Consider the following 17,541-nt stretch of genomic DNA (forward strand, 5'->3'; position numbering starts at 1 on the left):
TATGTGGCTCTTATGTGTGTATTTGTAATTTATAATTACAGCTTATATTAAGAAAACTGATTTCCCCAGAAACGCCCTCATCTGAACTAACATATTTGCACTTTGATATTTAAAATGACTCCAAATAGTTTGGCATGCAAACTCCCCATGGAACTAAAATCATTTTGCAGAAACTTTTGGTGTCCGATGCTTTGTTAAAGCCTCATGGAGACTATGGACTCTGAGAAACAAACTGAGGGTTTTAGAGGGGAGGGGCGTGGGGGGATGGGTTAGCCCGGTGATGGGTATTAAGGAGGGCACGTACTGCATGGAGCACTGGGTGTTATACGAAAACAATGGATCGTGGATCACCACATCAAAAACTAATGATGTATTGTATGGTGACTAACATAACATAATAAAATTTTAAAAATTTTAAAAAAAGCCTCGTGGATGTGGCTTCTGCGTTTGAATGGGAATGCCCAGCTGACAGCTGAGGAAGCTGTTTGGAATCGCTGCCCCCCTTTCACCCTCTGGCTGCTTTTTTGACCATTTCATTACCAGTTAAAAGCCTCATCAAAGATAGGGAGAGCGCAAGGAAAGAGGCGAAATTCAAATGGTCCAATCGTAAACTCTCAGTGGATCTGGTAGTGAATTTGATGAGGGAGAAAGGGATGGCGACCTACGGCTGCCTGGAGAAACGTCCTTTTAACGAGTTGAGGAACTGGTTTATCAGTACGAGTCCTGCTTCCTGCGTGTGTGGCAAATAGAGAATTGAAAGGAAGAATAATTCGATTTGCATTGCCCCAAATCAGCCACCCGCAAGCAAGCCATAGCAACAACACAAAGTAAAGCCCATGACCTAAGAGGCCAGCTGACCAAGTCCCAGGGTAAGGAAAAAGCCTCTTATCGATGGCACTTTTGCTGCGATTCATGTGAGTTCTGCATTTTCATATGGTTGTCTACCACCAACTAGCTGAGGGCTGACAGCTAAGGTGGAAAAAGAAGAGAGCTCTGTATATGATAATTAGGAGGCCTGTGTGCCCATTGGGAGGATTGTTGACTGTGAATGTTTTAAATAACTGGCGGGCAAGGAAAATTGAAGAAAAGAAGAATGAGAAAAATGTGCAGCTTGGATTTTTACCAGATTTAAAGTGTTAGTGATACTATGAGTGAGATATGAGATACGAGATTCTTAAATCCTGCCCCTAGGTGGTCCACCTGCTGTTTTACGACCAGATCGAGTATTCCTTAAATACTGTTGTAGAAGTGACTGCCTAAGACCCAGCTGTTGCTTGCCACCAGGAGTCATCTTGCTTCACTTGAACCCAGCTATTTTTAGAAGATACAGGGCGTTTAATTGTGTTTGTTTTGTTTTGGTTTTGCCTGTTTTGTTTTTGTGTGTGCTGATGTATTCTCAGTTGCGCTGCAATGTGGGAATGGCAAAGGAAGACGTGAGACGATCCCCTGAGTGAAAGGATCATTCCTAAGACCACTTCTTTGAAGCTCTTGCTTGCACGGAGCATGATGCTGTGTCTTTGATCTTCTTGGCTTTAAAACAAATTAGACCAAGGTCCAAGTTTCATAGGCAGATGTTTCGGGTTGCTGGTTTGAGTCTCAGAAGATCTAAGACTAGAAAATGAGGCATACTAACATATTTATGGCTCTTTCCTTAGGGTATAATCACCAACAGATGAGTGAAGGACAAAGGCAGAAATCTTCTGAATTTTACAACCGCACAGCATCTGAATCAAATGTCTACTTGAACAGTTTCCACTACCCTGATCACAGCTATAAGGACCAGGCCTTTGATACGTTGAGCCTAGACAGCTCTGATAGCATGGAGACCAGCATCTCCGCCTGCTCACCCGACAATATCTCTAGGTAAGATGTATTCACGGTTAAGGTTTCCAGTGTAGAAAAGCACCTGCTGATTTCAAAAAGTAAAGTCATCAGTTTGGAGGGATGTATATGGACAAGCCCAAATTTCTGAAACATAAACAGTCTACAGTGCAGAAGAGGGTTGAGTGTCATGGCAGCCTTTGAAAGTAATTTCTTTGTATCTTGTGTGACTTCGCCAGTCAGACATCATATAATCCGTTTTTCTCCTCTGCTCTTCTTTCTTTACATTTGAATTCACGTGTATGCTGTGCTTCAAAAGTCATTTGCCTCTGTTGGTTGACTGCAAGCCTCATTAGGGCATCTTTTGATTGAATAAAGAAATCATTTCCGACAAGACAGTAAGAACTTTGAAGGATTTCTTACACTTCTATTTCATTAAAAGCAAGGCTTTAGCTGTTCCACATATTAAAATTTTTGTAAGGATTTAACCATTCACATTCGTGTTCATACTTGGAGGCAAGCAAAGATGGTCTTACAGAATTACAGCTAAAGGCACATCTAAAATATAGATCTGGGGCGCCTGGGTGGCTCAGTTGGTTAAGCGACTGCCTTCGGCTCAGGTCATGATCCTGGAGTCCCGGAATCGAGTCCCGCATCAGGCTCCTTGCTCAGCAGGGAGTCTGCTTCTCCCTCTTACCCTCTTCCCTCTCGTGCTCTCTATCTCTCATTCTCTCTCTCTCAAATAAATAAATAAAATCTTTAAAAAAATAAAATAAAAATAAAATATAGATCTGGTCCTGGTACTCTGCCCCTTCAAAAACTACTTCCCTTTGAGTAGTCATGCCCTAGAGCCTGCATTCTGGACCCATCCCAACTCCCCATTCACTCTGTCCTCCTGATACGCCTTACAGGGCTTCTTATTAATTGAGAGGGTGACGAATACGCAAATCTCTGTGCCTTTGACCATATTGGTCCCAGGCCTGGAATCAAGTAGTTTGTTCACTCATTCATTTATAGGCTCCTTCATTCCACAAATACTTATAGAGTGCTCTAGAGGCAACAGTGGGCTGGCACTGGCTCATACTAGCTGGCAAGTGCCAAATGTGCATATTTCCACCTACGTGTGATCAGTGATGTCATGTTGGTAGTTTGAAATTGGCCATGGTGGGAGTATATACTCCACATAAATCGACATTTGCTTCTATCAGGGTTTTTAATTCCCTCCAGAGAGCTGACTTACCAGCACAACTCTGTCTACAGTCAATTTATCCTTCCATTTGTGTGTTCACTCAATCTATACTTACTTACTGAGCACCGGTAGTATCTGGCATTGCAAATATCTTTACCATCTCCGTCCCCCTACTCCCATCTGAGCCTGGAGAAACTTTCCTCATCCTTCAGGCTTAAACTTAGGCTGGAAACTCATGAAAATTTCTCCTTCAGGGCCTTTTTCTTCTGTGTTTCCATTGCACTCGATTCTTTTTTCTATTATATCACTGATCACATGACAGTGTAAAATTTTTTCTTCAGTAATTAATTGGTGAATTCCTCAATGTCAAGGAGGATGGCTAATTATCTTTTGGTTTCTACACCCAGCAGAGATCTTAGCAAATAGTAGGTCTTCAGTAAGTGCTGGCTGAATAAATACCTCAGGATATAGTAAAATGGCCATATTTTCAATTTTGTTATTTTTTAAATTTTTGTTTGATCTATTTTAATTGGCTGAGAACCATTATGATTTCAACCTAAGAAACATCCAATATGCAGCAAATGTTAATTGAGCACTTGTGTGTCCCAAATACAAATGTCTAGTTGGATCATTGTCATCAACAAACTTCCCTCTATTGGACTGAAGCCACAGGCTGGAAGCAGGAATGCGTGTGCTCTTTGGGAGGCAATCATGCTCCTTGAAGCAGATCACAGAATGCTCTTGGTCCTGATTTACTTGCTAATCTGTGAAGTGAAGGGTTGTTTCTTGCCTATAAGACAATGGTGAATTTTAAAACATTCTGATGGAAAATTACCATCCTATAAATATAATTTATTTCTTTACAAAGATTTGAATAATTTACTCTCTCCTTACCTACAATAAGAGAATGACAGCGAGAGAGGGAAAGTAATATCAGCAAAATGTACTTAGCTTTGGGTTATTTCATGTTTCATAAATGAAAAGAATATGAGACTCAACTGTAACCAGACATTATAGCCAGAAAATTTTAAGGGTGGGGGAAAAGGAGAAGAAGACAGGTGTTATATTCTGTGGTAAATAAAGTATACAGTGTATTTTCATTTCGGCATCAATGGGTGAAATATTAATATTACTGGATATATCCTATCAGAGAAGGAAACGAGTCTCTGGGGAAAAATACTAAAGCAACAGTAAGAATTGTATTGCTGCTTGTCACATGGGGATGACCTAAATTGAAGGAGGAGATTATGTAATGATAAAGAATAGGGCTTTTGGGGGCACCTAGGGAGCTTCTTCGGTTAAGTCTCCGACTCCTGGTTTTGGCTCAGATCATGATCTCCAGGTCATGAGATCGAGCCCCACATCAGCTCCGTGCTTGACGGGGGAGTCTGCTTGAGATTCTCTCTCTCCCTTGGCCCTGTCCCCCCTAAAAATAAATAAATCTTAAAAAAAAGAATAAAGCTTTTTGGGGGGCTGCCATTATTATTTCAGGTTAGAAGATTAGTGTTTCATGTTATGCAGTATTAAAAGATGCACTAGCTCACTTTTTAAAAAGTTTCACACGACTGTGTTGGGGGAGACCCTTGAGCGTGTGGAAGGAGTGGGCAGCGAACCATCTGGCACTGAAGGTTCTCTGGTGATGTCTGCTGCCCTGTGCTTGTCCGAGCCGGGCCAGCAGGTGCCAGCAGCTGACGTGCTCAGAACAGAAAGCCTAGCATGTTGAGCAGTTATTCATAAATGACAGTAAACTGACTAATCAAATGTGGTGCTTCTGAATAACAAGACACAAACAAAAGTCAGCCACCCAGCAACTATGATAGCATGGTGACAGGAGGAATAGAAATGGGCATTAAGAGCGAGAACACAGATTCCCAGTGTGGGAGGGACACCCATGCTTCGATGGCACTTGGCACTCAGTCGTTATTTTGAAAACAGCAGACTGTTCTCCCCTCTTCCCAAATAATTGTGAACATTTTATACCAATATTTCTGTGGTGAACTCTTGATAGCTTGACCTCTTATTTATCTATTTTTTTAAGATTTTTATTTATTCATTTGAGAGAGAGAGAGCAAGGAAGGGGCAGAGGGAGAGGGTGAAAGAATCTCAAGCAGACTCCACACTGAGCTCCAAGCCCAACGTGGGGCTCGATCCCACAACCGTGAGATCATGACCTGAGCCAAAACCAAGAGTCAAACACTTAGCTGACTGAGCCACCCAGGCGGCCCTGTTTATCTATTTTAGAGCAGTCTTTAGTAAAATAAATACACTCCAAGCATTTGCCTGTCTTGGCATTTTTCCACTCCCTGCCTTGTCCATCCTCCAAAAGTTGAAAGTAAGTATTCCTCCCTCCAGATGACCCCTCCCCACCTCTCATATGTAGTGGTGGTGAAGAGCAGGTGCACAGAGCGGGCACAGGAAATTACTCAGAAAGGATCCACTTCGATTCTAATTACCAAGCATTACAAGTGCAGATCTGGACACTTAAGCACAGTGACAGGGCAAGACTGAATTTATTTTTATTTGTTCGCCCGGTTGCTTTTTCTTAAAATGGTTTCCAGAGGTAGAGAATGAGAATGATCCCAGTCAATACGCCGAATGAAGAAGACAGTGTCCCTGTGGGGCATTCCGGCAGGTAGTTAGGCATGAGCATGATCATTGTGTATCCTTAGTTCATGCAGACCTGACCCAGGGCACTAGCCGTCACAGATAACCAATCACCATGATCAGAAATTACCAGTAGTATTTATATCAGTGTGCTGTCTGATCCTCTAAATGTCAAAAAGCACTGAAACCAAAGTAGAAGATACCTATAAAAGGCTTAGTATATAAGGGAGAGAGAGGGAAACAAACATTTTGCTTCTGTACCACCATCTACTTTAAAAAATTCATACTACCCTAAGGTAAGCTCTTGTATCTACTATTATAATGGAAAATACTATGATAAACATTAGGCAAATAGGTAATAAGAAACTAATGTTTGGAATGTATATTATGACAACACATCCTTAATGAGAACTTTTTGAAGTCGGGTAGAAAGAGAAAGAAAGGACTAAAACATTTTCTCTTTGTGAGATTTTTTAAAGCTATGTATTAAAATACCCTGAAATGATATGTGTATTAAAGCGGTAATTCCATGCTGAAATTCTAGTGACAGAAACTTAGTCTTGTGGTTTATTATGTCACAAGAAGCCATTTGTAGAATTTTAGAATTACTCAGAGCTGTGGGTACATTGGCCCTTCGCTTTTTGTTGAGACATCATTTTTGTGTCCACCAGAAAGTTACTTGAGGCAGACCATATGTTTGCTTTTTCAGCATCATTACTTACACCCTAAACAAACAAAAAGCTAAGAAAACAGGCTTTGGGTCACAGAAAACGGCAGCTGAGAGTCAATTCTGCATAAAACCTCTCTTCTGCTGAAATTACTGACTTGGCCTAGACCGTGTAGTGTTCGGCATACCGCCTACAATGATATGTTATTATCACAATTGCTATTACTAATTTACCAAGACCTGACCTTGTGCTCATACTTGGAGAAAATGTTGGGGGAACTTGATCCTTCATTATTGCTTAATGCCAGCAGTGTGCATGTGGGGCGGGGAGCAAGACTGGGCACGGAGTTGAGGGCAATCTGTGGCTGAACTTGGGTCTAAGGGATGCTTTCATCTGAATTTCAGATGCTTCAGATTTCTTCATTTTAGGCAAAGGTTTGTATTCTGCTTTTTACCCTAGATAGTCAACACTCAGTGTCTGCATTTTATTCTAGGGAGTTCTTTCGGAAGACATACAAAAAACCAAAGTGATGGGGGGTGGGGGGGGCAGCCAACCGTCAAAGGGACCAGGTGTATGAAACCATGTGAAAAACCATTAGGAAGGGTCGGAGGGCTTGTTGTGTTCTTGTAATATTCAAGGAGCTACTGAACAGAGAAAGGCTAGACATTTCATGAGGAGTAATAATTTGCTGAAGCTGAAAAAATACTTGAGAAGATTAATTGAAAATAAATATTCTGGGATACTGGCTCTTCATTTTTTTTTAAAGATTTTATTTATTTATTTGAGAGAGAGGGAGAAGGGGCAGAAGTAGGGGCAGAGGGAGAGGGAGAAGCAGGGATCCCAGATGCGGGGCTCGATTCCAGGACGCTGGGATCACAACCCAGGCCAAAGGCAGCCGCTTAATGGCCTGAGCCACCCAGGCACCCCCTGGCTCCATTTAATGGCAATACTGGTGCACTGAGGGCCGTCTTGGAAAAGTTTTCTGTCTTTCAGGAGAATTTTGTTTTGCTCCAGTTAGTTTTGTTCTGTTTTGCTTTGCTTACTTATTTCTTGTATGCCATTGTTATTTGCTTTTCTTTTTTAACCTTTTTCTGTTTTTGCCTTTGCTTATGAAGTGAATATTCTAAAAAGCCCTAAAAACCTTAAATGTGCTATTTAGATTCCTTTACCCTTGATGGAAGTTTTATTTTTCTTTATGAATATGTTTTTTACCAAAGTTGGTCAGATGCACAAAGAAATCTTCAGTTGACAAAATAGCAGAACATGACCAAGTAGGAAAAGTCACTAAAACTAGTCATCTTTATATCATTAATGGCCCAGTGACTCAGTATCACCAGCATCCTTACAGCAATCACATGCAAGATCAGAAATGTGTGCCTGCCTTTTGAAGAAGGTCAGAAGTTGGAGCAATGGAAAGAAACATGACTCTTCTTATAATTTGGATGTGCTTAAGAAAGCAAAGATGAGTATTGTGCTCTAGGGAATTCATTATCAAGCTTATCTTCAGGGACTTCAGACTGCTTTTGCATGGCAGGTGCTCAGCATTTCACTTGCTGACATCGACGTCTGCCATGGATGCCATGGTATGACAAGCGTAGACTTTTCCCTACATTCCCATTGCAGCAGCCTTTGCTTTTCAGGGTAGGTGCAACCCTGATGGGACAAAAAAGTAAAAATGATGGTGACAGAGTATCACAGAGCAGCGGGAATTTGGCTAGTAAAAGTGGTTTATGTGTCAAGGAAATATTAAAATCAAAAATAGCAAAAGTGGGGCTATGGAGAACAAGTAGGTGTCCGTGGATACAAATTATTTTTTTAAACAAAATAACCAACATAGCTTTAAAAGTTTATAAAATATAGCTTAAAAAAGTAGGTGACTTTAGGTGCCTACAGATTATGAAGACACAAGGTGGTAAATGTTAACATGTATTTTCTATCAAATGTTTTCAGAAAAATTGAGTTCCTTTGGAGCAAAAGTTAAGATATTTATGGAAGTATTGCCAAATAACCAAATTGAATATAATTGGCAGAAAATTAACTATAAATATTATAAAATAAATGGAAAACACTCTGAAAAATTCTAAAAAATGAACAGAAATATTTAAAGACAGATAACTATTTGAAAACTCTCCCCCAGGATGTGCCCAAATTACAGATATCTGAAAAACCATGTACTGAAAATATTTGTTTCTAACCAAGTTATTTCCAACCAGTTCATCCAGATAGGTTTTATGCAGCTCAAGGTCATACTTAGGCCAGTGAATAGAAGCTGTAGGAAGATAGATTTTGATTCAACTTAAGTATCAATATTCTAATAATGTTATCCAAACAATGAAGGAATGGATACAGTAAGTTTTCTGTAGCTAACAATGCTCAGGCACAAACTAAATGAAAAAGGAGTATGTTCTAGAAAGAACTGAAGGACAGATGGGGGTTAGACTATCGGTGAGTGCTTTTTTTTTTTAATTGGTGAGTTTTTAAGACCTGAGACTTAGTGAAATCAAATTATTTATTTCCAGATCAATAGGAAACATAAGACATATATACCTGATGTCACAGACAACACTATCAATTATAAACACGATACTGTGCGATTATAGGGCCTGATGTTTGTCTTTGGCTTTCTCAGTTGAGCTGACAAAGTGTGCCACTTAACATCTATGACCTTGACTGTTCTCAATAAAGAGGAATTCCTGCAAAAATATTAAAGATTTTTTTCTTTAATTCTTCCTGATTGAAGAGAACAGAACTTACCCTTTTTTACCTCCCCCAGCAGTTCATGGAAATGAACTGTTCTCTCTTTATCAGGAGAACACACCTGGCTAAAAATTGGCCCAAAGTAACCCTACATAGTACAGAGATTAGGTAAGCTTCCAAGGAGACAACAGTTCTAAGGCTGTCCCTTTCCCGGATGGATGCACTTTGTAATAGGGCAGGAAATACTGATATTTTTTTTTCTAAAAGACAATTTTTTAGAGCTGTTTTAGGTTCACAGCAAAATTGAAAGGAAGGTACAGAGAGTTTCCATATACCCCCTGTCCCCACCCATGCACAGCCTCCCCCATTATCAACATCCCCCACCAAAGTGGCGCATTTGTTACAGTTGATGAACCCATATTGACACCCAAAGTCCATAGTTTACAATCGGGTTCATTTTTGATGTTGTGCATTCTATGGGTTTGGACAAATGTATAACTTCATATACCCATCATTATAGTGTCATACAGAGGATTTTCATTGCCCTGAAAATCCTCTGTGCTCTGCATATTCATCCTTCCCTCCCTCTCACTCCCCACTTCAAACTACTGGCCACCACTAATCTTTTTACTGTCTCTGTGGTTTTGCCTTTTCCAGAATGTCATCAAGTTGGAGTCATACGGTATTTAGCCTATTCAGATTGGCTTCTTTTACTTAGTAATATGCATTTAAGCTTCCTTCATGTCTCTTCATGGCTTGATAGTTCATTTCTTTTTAGTGCTAAATAATATTCCATTGTCTGGAAGTACTACAGTTATTTCATTTACCTACTAAAGGATATCTTGGTTGCTTCCAAATTTTGGCCATTAGGAATAAAGCTGCTATAAAACTGCTGCTACTGATTTTAAGGTAAACCATATGTACTGTGTTACTGTGGTCATTTATCTCTGTAAAAGAATTTAGCCCTATGTTTGAAACATCCTAGGTTTGAGTTGATCAACAATATAATTTGGGAGGGGCGCCTGGGTGGCTCAGTTGTTAAGCATCTGCCTTCAGCTCAGGTCATGATCCCAGGGTCCTGGGATCGAGCCCCGCCTCGGGCTTCCTGCTCGGCAGAGAGCCTGCCTCTCCCTCTCCCACTCCCCTTGCTTGTGTTCCCTCTCTCGCTGTGTCTCTCTCTGTCAAATAAATAAATAAAATCTTTACGATACATATATATATAATTTGGGGAGACTATACTAAGAATTATCCTTTTCATTTTCATATGAATTCATTTTTATATGAATGTATCTGACATGAATCCCTACTGTGTGCCAGGCTATGGAACATACAGGAACAAAAGTGTCTCTGTCCCCAGGAGAGTCTAGAAAACAAACATATATTAAATGGCTATACAAGTCTACATGCACAGGAAATAGCATTGGTTCTCTATGGCTAGAACATCAGAGTAAAGAAGTTTTGACCTAGGTCATGCCTGGATGTAAGAGAAAAATAACATTTTTGGTTAGTGTTAAACATTTCCATGTTCTTTTCTTTCTCTTTTCGTTACTTACCCTAACTCTTCTTGCAGCTTTTATTCCTTTTGGTTTTTTCCTTCTCCTATTTGCATGATGTCTTTCTCAAGATTCATTTCTTTTGAGGCTCTTGATTCCCTTCATGGGGGGGGGTTCCTCATCAGTATGGTAGATGAGTATTATTGACAAAACTAGCCACCATCCTTCTGTTGTACCTTTAAGAGAAAGTTGTTGTTTTTTTTTAATTGGCATCATCATGTAAGAAATAAAATGTCCAGGTGTGTATATATATATACATATATATTTTTTTTTAAGTAATCTCTGCATACCATGTGGGGCTCAAACCTATGACCTGGAGATCAAGAGTCACATGCTCTTCTAACTGAGCCAGCCAGGCACCCCCTAAAATGTCCACATGTATAAAGGCACAGCAAAAAAAGCAGCTGGGGACACATTTCCAAACCAAATAAAGTGACTTCAAACCATAGGTGTCATCTATATAGAACTTTGGTGATAGTCTTATTGGCCTGATATCTCTGAACAATTAAAGTAACAGGAAAGCCTCCCACGGTCCATAATTTTTAGACTCTGGAAAAAGCGTTTTGAGAACACACTTTGTAAGAGTTATTTTGGGTTTATTTATTTATGAGTAAAGCATTCTACTTTGGTATTATCTTCCTTGCCTATATTTTGTCTCCTGAACTGAGGTAAGTCAATGTCACCTACAATTTTCAGAGCTGAATTGCCTGGCCTGTTCAGGCCAATGACTCTCCTAAGTAACATACTTTAAATGACATTGGATTGTGTCATGCACCTTCCCAGAAGCTGTGCATGTGTGTGTGTGTCTACGTATGCATATGTATTTCAAGAGACATCAATCTCAAGCAATATTCTTGAAAGGCTTTTGTGTTCTTTTCAGTGCCAGCACTTCAAATATTGCCAGAATAGAAGAAATGGAGAGACTTTTGAAGCAGGCTCATGCAGAGAAGACCCGACTGCTTGAATCCAGGGTAGGCATAATGTCTTTATGCCAGAGGTCAGTGAGGCAATGGTTCATCCTGCCTGCACAGGACAGGAAACTGTCCTTGGGCCTTGAGAAGCAATATAATCTTAGGAGTAGTCACTCAACCCTTTTGGCCTCATTTTTTTTTTTTTTATCTGAAAAGTAAGGGTGCTGGAGAGGATTTCTAAGCCTCCTTACTGCATTACAATTTTTTGTAATTTAAAATACATATAGTGTTGGGGTGCCTGGGTGGCTCAGTTGGTTAAGCGACTGCCTTTGGCTCAGGTCATGATCCTGGAGTCCCTGGATCGAGTCCCGCTTCGGGCTCCCTGCTCAGCAGGGAGTCTGCTTCGCCCTCTGACCCTCCCCCCTCTCATGTGCTCTCTCTCTTTCAGTCTCTCTCTCTCAAATAAATAAATAAAATCTTAAAAAAATAAAATAAAATAAAATACATATAGTGTCAACGTCGACCAAAATCAGTGCTTTGTATTGTATTTTCCCTTTGATGGCCACTTTGTTTGCCTGCCAAGGAACCAGGAGGAATGTCATATCTTTATGGACTCTCCCTTCCTTGCCAGCTTGTGTGAACTGTGCTATTGTAATAACTTAAAATCCCACGTTATTGTGACTGTATTTCAAGCCAGAATCTGAACTTCCTTAGGAATCCCCGCAAATGCCTTTGCATCCTGCCTTAAAGGGCCCCTCCTTTCCTCTTCTGATTTCCCCATGAGCTTCCTCTGCAACCGACCTTCTTCTTCAGCCAGGAAGCCACAGAGCAACAAAGGAACCGGAAAGACCAGGACCCATGGCCTTCCTTTAAAAGATGGCCCACAGAAAAGAGGGCTAAATGCCATGACAAGTGTTGGGTGATGATTTGTGATCCTTTTTATTAAAAGTGGGAGAGTGGTCCCACTTTTCAGTCATCTGTATGAAATGACTGAATACCACAAGCTGGATTTTCACTTAATATTCAGTTGTTAATTAAATGTTGGTTGCCTTTCTGTGTGGAATGATTTTGAAAACTATGTGAGAGGTGATTTTAGTCTAGGTGGTCTATTGGAAGAGCCCAGACTATACAACCAGCAATTATCTAGTGAGAATTTTCTTTTCCATTAGTTGGAATCATTCAAGTGTAACCAGCATGTCTTACCCAACTGAGCCACCAAGGCACCCTGTAACCAGCATGTCTTAAAATTTGTTCTGCATAATGATATTTAGGAACGGGAAATGGAAGCCAAGAAACGAGCTCTGGAAGAAGAAAAACGACGCCGAGAACTCCTGGAAAAACGATTGCAGGAGGAAACTAGCCAGCGGCAGAAGTTAATCGAAAAGGAAGTAAAAATAAGGGAGAAACAAAGGGCACAGGTTGGTGTGACAATCTGGATGGATTAGAATAGGTTGCCCCCTGGTGGTCATTCTTTAGAAGACGGCTGTGCTTGTCAGGATGCCTTTCTGGGCACCTCCCGTCCTCAGCCCTTGACATGTGACTGCCAAGAGGCCGGTGGCGGTTCAGAGACCAAAAAAATGTATGTTTATCTCAAAACTCTTTGGGACCTACTAACCAAATGATACTTTTCCCTAGTCATGCGTGGAACATTTTTATGGGAGAGGCATTTTTTTCTTCTACCCATTTTTTTGTGGTATATTTAAGAGGAGCATGTTTTTCTGAGCAGCTTTGAAAAACGCAGCTGGACTTGCTACTGAAAACAAATACAACACCCAAACTAAAACCTTCGGTTGAGGAAGAGAAGAGGTTCTATTAAGCCATTTTTGGAAGCAAACACTCCAGAACAAAATAATTTTACCAACCCAATTTTTTGGTAGTGTTAGTGGGTTTTTTGTTTTGGTTTGGTTTCCTGGCCACTGTATTGTCACACATGTCCTCTTCACTACAGCCTTCCACACATACGTGTGCAAGGTTACTGAACTCAAGCAAAGCTCAGGAAAACCACACATTTCCTTTAACTTCCTCTCTTGCTTATCATAGAGTTTAAATCTTTGTCACTAAACCTGCCTACATAATATATGTTTGTGGAGGAACTAAAATAAAATTTCATGGGCGCCTGGGTGGCTCAGTTGGTTAAGCGACTGCCTTCGGCTCAGGTCATGATCCTGGAGTCCCGGGATCGAGTCCCACGTCAGGCTCCCTGCTCGGCGGGGAGTCTGCTTCTCCCTCTGACCCTCTTCCCTCTCGTGCTCTCTCTCTCATTCTCTCTCTCTCTCAAATAAATAAATAAAATCTTTAAAAAAAATAAAATAAAATAAAATAAAATAAAATAAAATAAAATTTCATGCAGTACCACTTAACGCAAGGTTCAAATCCATTTTGCCAAGGTTTACTAGACTTGATAAAAGGTGCCATTTCCCCTATTCTTTATGGTGGCTGGCAGTCTGATGGCACAGCAGTGAGAGACTATCTTGAAGATTCTGTGTGCTTTGAGGTATCAGTGTCTGTGACATCTGTCTGAAGTCAAATACCACAGAATCAAAGGCAAAATACTGAAGGAAAAATACAAAGGAAAACGTGTTCATTTTATTTCATTATGTCCAGCCTCTGCCAAATTATGATTTGCAGGGGGAGGTCATCCGTGCCTGTTTGGTATTTGAAGCCAAACCAGAAAGCATAATTTTATTTTAATCCTAATTATAAGATTTGCCTCTAAGTATATATTTAGGTCATTTTCCCCAGGGCAGAGGGGTGGGGTTATTTAACAGAATAAACTAAAGCACCATTTTAGAAATATGACCCATGGCGATACGTGCTTCTTAGATTAGATGAACCTTTCCTGTAGCCATAGTAAAATAAAAGACATCTTTGTACATCTTGTCCATGTCTGCTCATTGGGCAGCTCATTGAGTACGGCTTTGATTCTACTTCTTACCTTATTTTAGCTTCACTTTTCAAAGCATACATCTCTGCCTTTGATTTCTATCAGAACGTGTGGGGAGCTGATGTGTCTAGCTTTGCGTGGGGGGGGGTGTACTTACTAAATAATGTTCACCAGTCGGGTCATGTCTGAGATTATTTAAGAACTGATATTAGGTTGTATAGGGGGAAGTCCAAGGAACTTCACAGGAGAGGAGTCCTCATTTGTAGGAGGCAGCGCAGGGAACTTCATGCCTCATATGATTCCCTGTTTTTAAGTGCTAAGTACCTCTTATAAAGCTAAGGTTAATGACATTTTCCCATTTTCTCTTCTGTCCATTTCAAGGAGTAGAATCTATTCCCCTGAGTTTATCCACCACCACCCCCCCACATATTGTGGCATCCTTCTTAAAATGCTAAGCACTTTTTTAAACTCCAAAAGATAATGTTTATCTTAAGTTCTTATAATCACATGGACATTTTAACGCTTAGGCTTTTCGGTTCATGTCCACTCCTAAACATCTGTGACCTGAAACGAAATGATTAATTAGCTAAATATGACATTGGTTTGTGCTTTTCCAGGCTCGACCTCTGACACGCTATCTGCCTGTCCGGAAGGAAGACTTTGATTTGCGAAGCCACGTAGAAACTGCTGGCCACAATATCGATACCTGTTATCATGTGTCGATCACAGAGAAGACCTGCCGAGGATTCCTTATCAAAATGGGTGGAAAAATTAAAACTTGGAAAAAACGATGGTTCGTTTTTGATCGGAACAAGCGCACATTCTCTTATTATGCAGGTGAGTGAGAAAAAAAAAAAAAAACCCTAAGTGATACATTCAAATCAGGAACTCTCTGTTAAAGAGCAAAAACAAACTAAAAAAATAAAAAAAATAAAAAAAATAAAGAGCAAAAACATCAGGATGAATAGGTTGATTGGTAAGTAATAGAATTAATGGCAATCTTAGCTTTGCAGGTATGTATTATTTTATATTCGGGTTATATATAGTCCCCCTGATATGAATTTCCTTTCTAGAAATAATAAAAACTATGTTATTTAAAAAGTATGAATTCATGGGGCACCTGGGTGGCTCAGTCAGTTAAGCGTCTGCCTTCGGCTCAGGTCATGGTCCCACGGTCCTGGGATCGAGTCCTACATCAGGCTCCCTGCTTAGCAGGGAGCCTGCTTCTCCCTCTGCCTGCCGCTCCCCTGCTTGTGCGCGCTCTCTCTCTCTCTCTCTCTCTGATAAATAAATAAATAACAGCTTTTTTTAAAAAAAGTGTGAATTCATCTCTTCTAGTTCTGAAATAAGCTGAAGTCCAAATAAGTAGTAAATGGAATTTTTGTTTTTAGACCAAAATATTGACTTTTAAACCATGAGGGCAGAAAATGGGTTTCTGTTTATTTATTTATGGTCATCTGCCCTATTTAAGTCACACACAATTAGGCAGCCTTGGCTGACAGTCACTCAGCTAGAGTTTATAAAGTAGAAGATTATTGAAGCAGAGGATAAAGCTCATCAGTGAATAAGTGAACAAGTAAGTATTGATTAAGTGACTGAAATCTTTTTGCATTCTTTAAATGATGGATTATGAGAAGCGTACCCTACTGAATCTTCTGAACATACTGGAATATGGATGTAACCGCTGTACTTATTAAGAAGTCTCCTGGGTCACATGGGAAACACGCCCATTGTCAGCACAGGTGGAGTTCTGCTCTCTTCAACAACTGAAGAAAAGTGGTATCATGCCAGAGCTTGTGAAGAGATCTGTCTCTGTGGTGACGGTACCAGCATTTATGAGCACTATCAGAAATTGTTACATCGATGCCATAAATAAGTAACAGTCCAATCCCTCCATCTATAGTGTGAGGTCAGGATATGCTTATGAAGAGAAGCGCGAGTGACCAAGAAGCATGCGAAAGAGGGGAAACACAGGCTCTGGGGCCCTAGAGTTGGGGTGAGGAGGAGGCAGGGGCTCATACTTTCAGTTAGGGGCTCTTTGGTGGGGCTCCAGTTAATGCAGTGGCTAGCGGCCTAAAGCAAATGGCCTAACCCTCAGGAGTTCCCCGCTTGCCTCTCTCAGGCTTTCTGATGTCGGGCTTAATGAGAATCCAGAGATGTTCTCTTCAGTTAGTACAACAGAAAAGATGCTAGTTTAATGAGAAATGCCAATTTAGTGTCTGCAAAATCCATAAACAAACCTTTGCGCTGTGCTAGTATCCACAGACAATCTCACCCAGAATTCTCCAAAACTAAAATTTTAATTATCACCTTCAGACAAAACAGCTTCACTCTTCTCTATTTCTCTTCTCCTTCCTTTCTTTGTCAGCCCCGTCAGTTGCTCAGTTCCGCTTCCTTCTGACCCATGTCAGAACCTATGCTCCTTCTGACCATATAAATGCGTTTTTCCAAATTCAAACTTCTTGGTGATCGGTTTTCAATTTTTTGTTAAGGACCAAAACCATTTTGGTATATGAATGATTACTCAGAACTGTAATACATAACACAGGCTAAAATTATATTTCATTCAGGTCTTTATTTTTATTTTTTTTAAAGATTTTATTTATTTGAGAGTGAATACAAGAGACAGAGCACAAGCAGGAGGGTGGGTCAGGGAGGAGAAGCAGACTCCCTGCTGAGCGGGGAGCCCCACACAGGGCTCGATCCCAGGACTCTGGAATCATGACCTGAGCTGAAGGCAGACGCTTAACCGACTGAGCCACCCAGGCGCCCCTCATTCAGGTTTTTAATATTTACATATTATATAACTGGCCAGTGAGTCCTAGTTTGACAAATGCTGGTCATTTGGCTCTGTTTATAGCCCTCATTAGCTTGTCTGCTCACCTCACCCCCACCCCCACTCCCCCCAAACATCACCAAGTGCAGTAATAGATCAGTCCACAGGAAGCCATACAGATCGCAGTTTAGGCTGGACAGGAACCCCCCAGGCGCTGCACCCCTTCAGCCGGCACAGAGGTAGATGGGCACCATATTTGTGAAGGAGCTGTCACCATGAGCGCTGACAGAGTCCTAAGTCCCTGTGCTGATCATGCCCTTGGCCTCTATATTAACTGAGTACCCTTAGAAGAGTCTCTAAAGAAAACTGAGACCCAGGAAATATATCTGTAAATTGACGGGATAATGCTATGGAAACTGAATGAGTAGCTTTCTCGTG

The 17,541-nt window shown here is 40.7% G+C and overlaps 1 protein-coding gene across 6 annotated transcripts in view; it reads left to right on the top strand.

The window, feature by feature from the left end:
• Positions 1-17,541, top strand: part of PHLDB2 (pleckstrin homology like domain family B member 2) — a 215,374-nt gene that overhangs the window by 193,161 nt on the left and 4,672 nt on the right. For all 6 annotated transcript variants that reach the window (XM_073893115.1, XM_073893121.1, XM_025874009.2 and 3 more), the window contains 4 exons: positions 1,656-1,863; positions 11,413-11,503; positions 12,715-12,861; positions 14,945-15,164. In XM_073893115.1, coding sequence (XP_073749216.1) covers positions 1,656-1,863; positions 11,413-11,503; positions 12,715-12,861; positions 14,945-15,164 — 666 coding nt within the window. The remainder of the gene's footprint in view (positions 1-1,655; positions 1,864-11,412; positions 11,504-12,714; positions 12,862-14,944; positions 15,165-17,541) is intronic.

Source organism: Callorhinus ursinus, unplaced genomic scaffold, assembly GCF_003265705.2.
Source record: "Callorhinus ursinus isolate GAN/ISIS: 27379988/994484 unplaced genomic scaffold, GSC_fseal_2.0 scaffold1, whole genome shotgun sequence".
Lineage (NCBI taxonomy): Eukaryota > Metazoa > Chordata > Mammalia > Carnivora > Otariidae > Callorhinus > Callorhinus ursinus.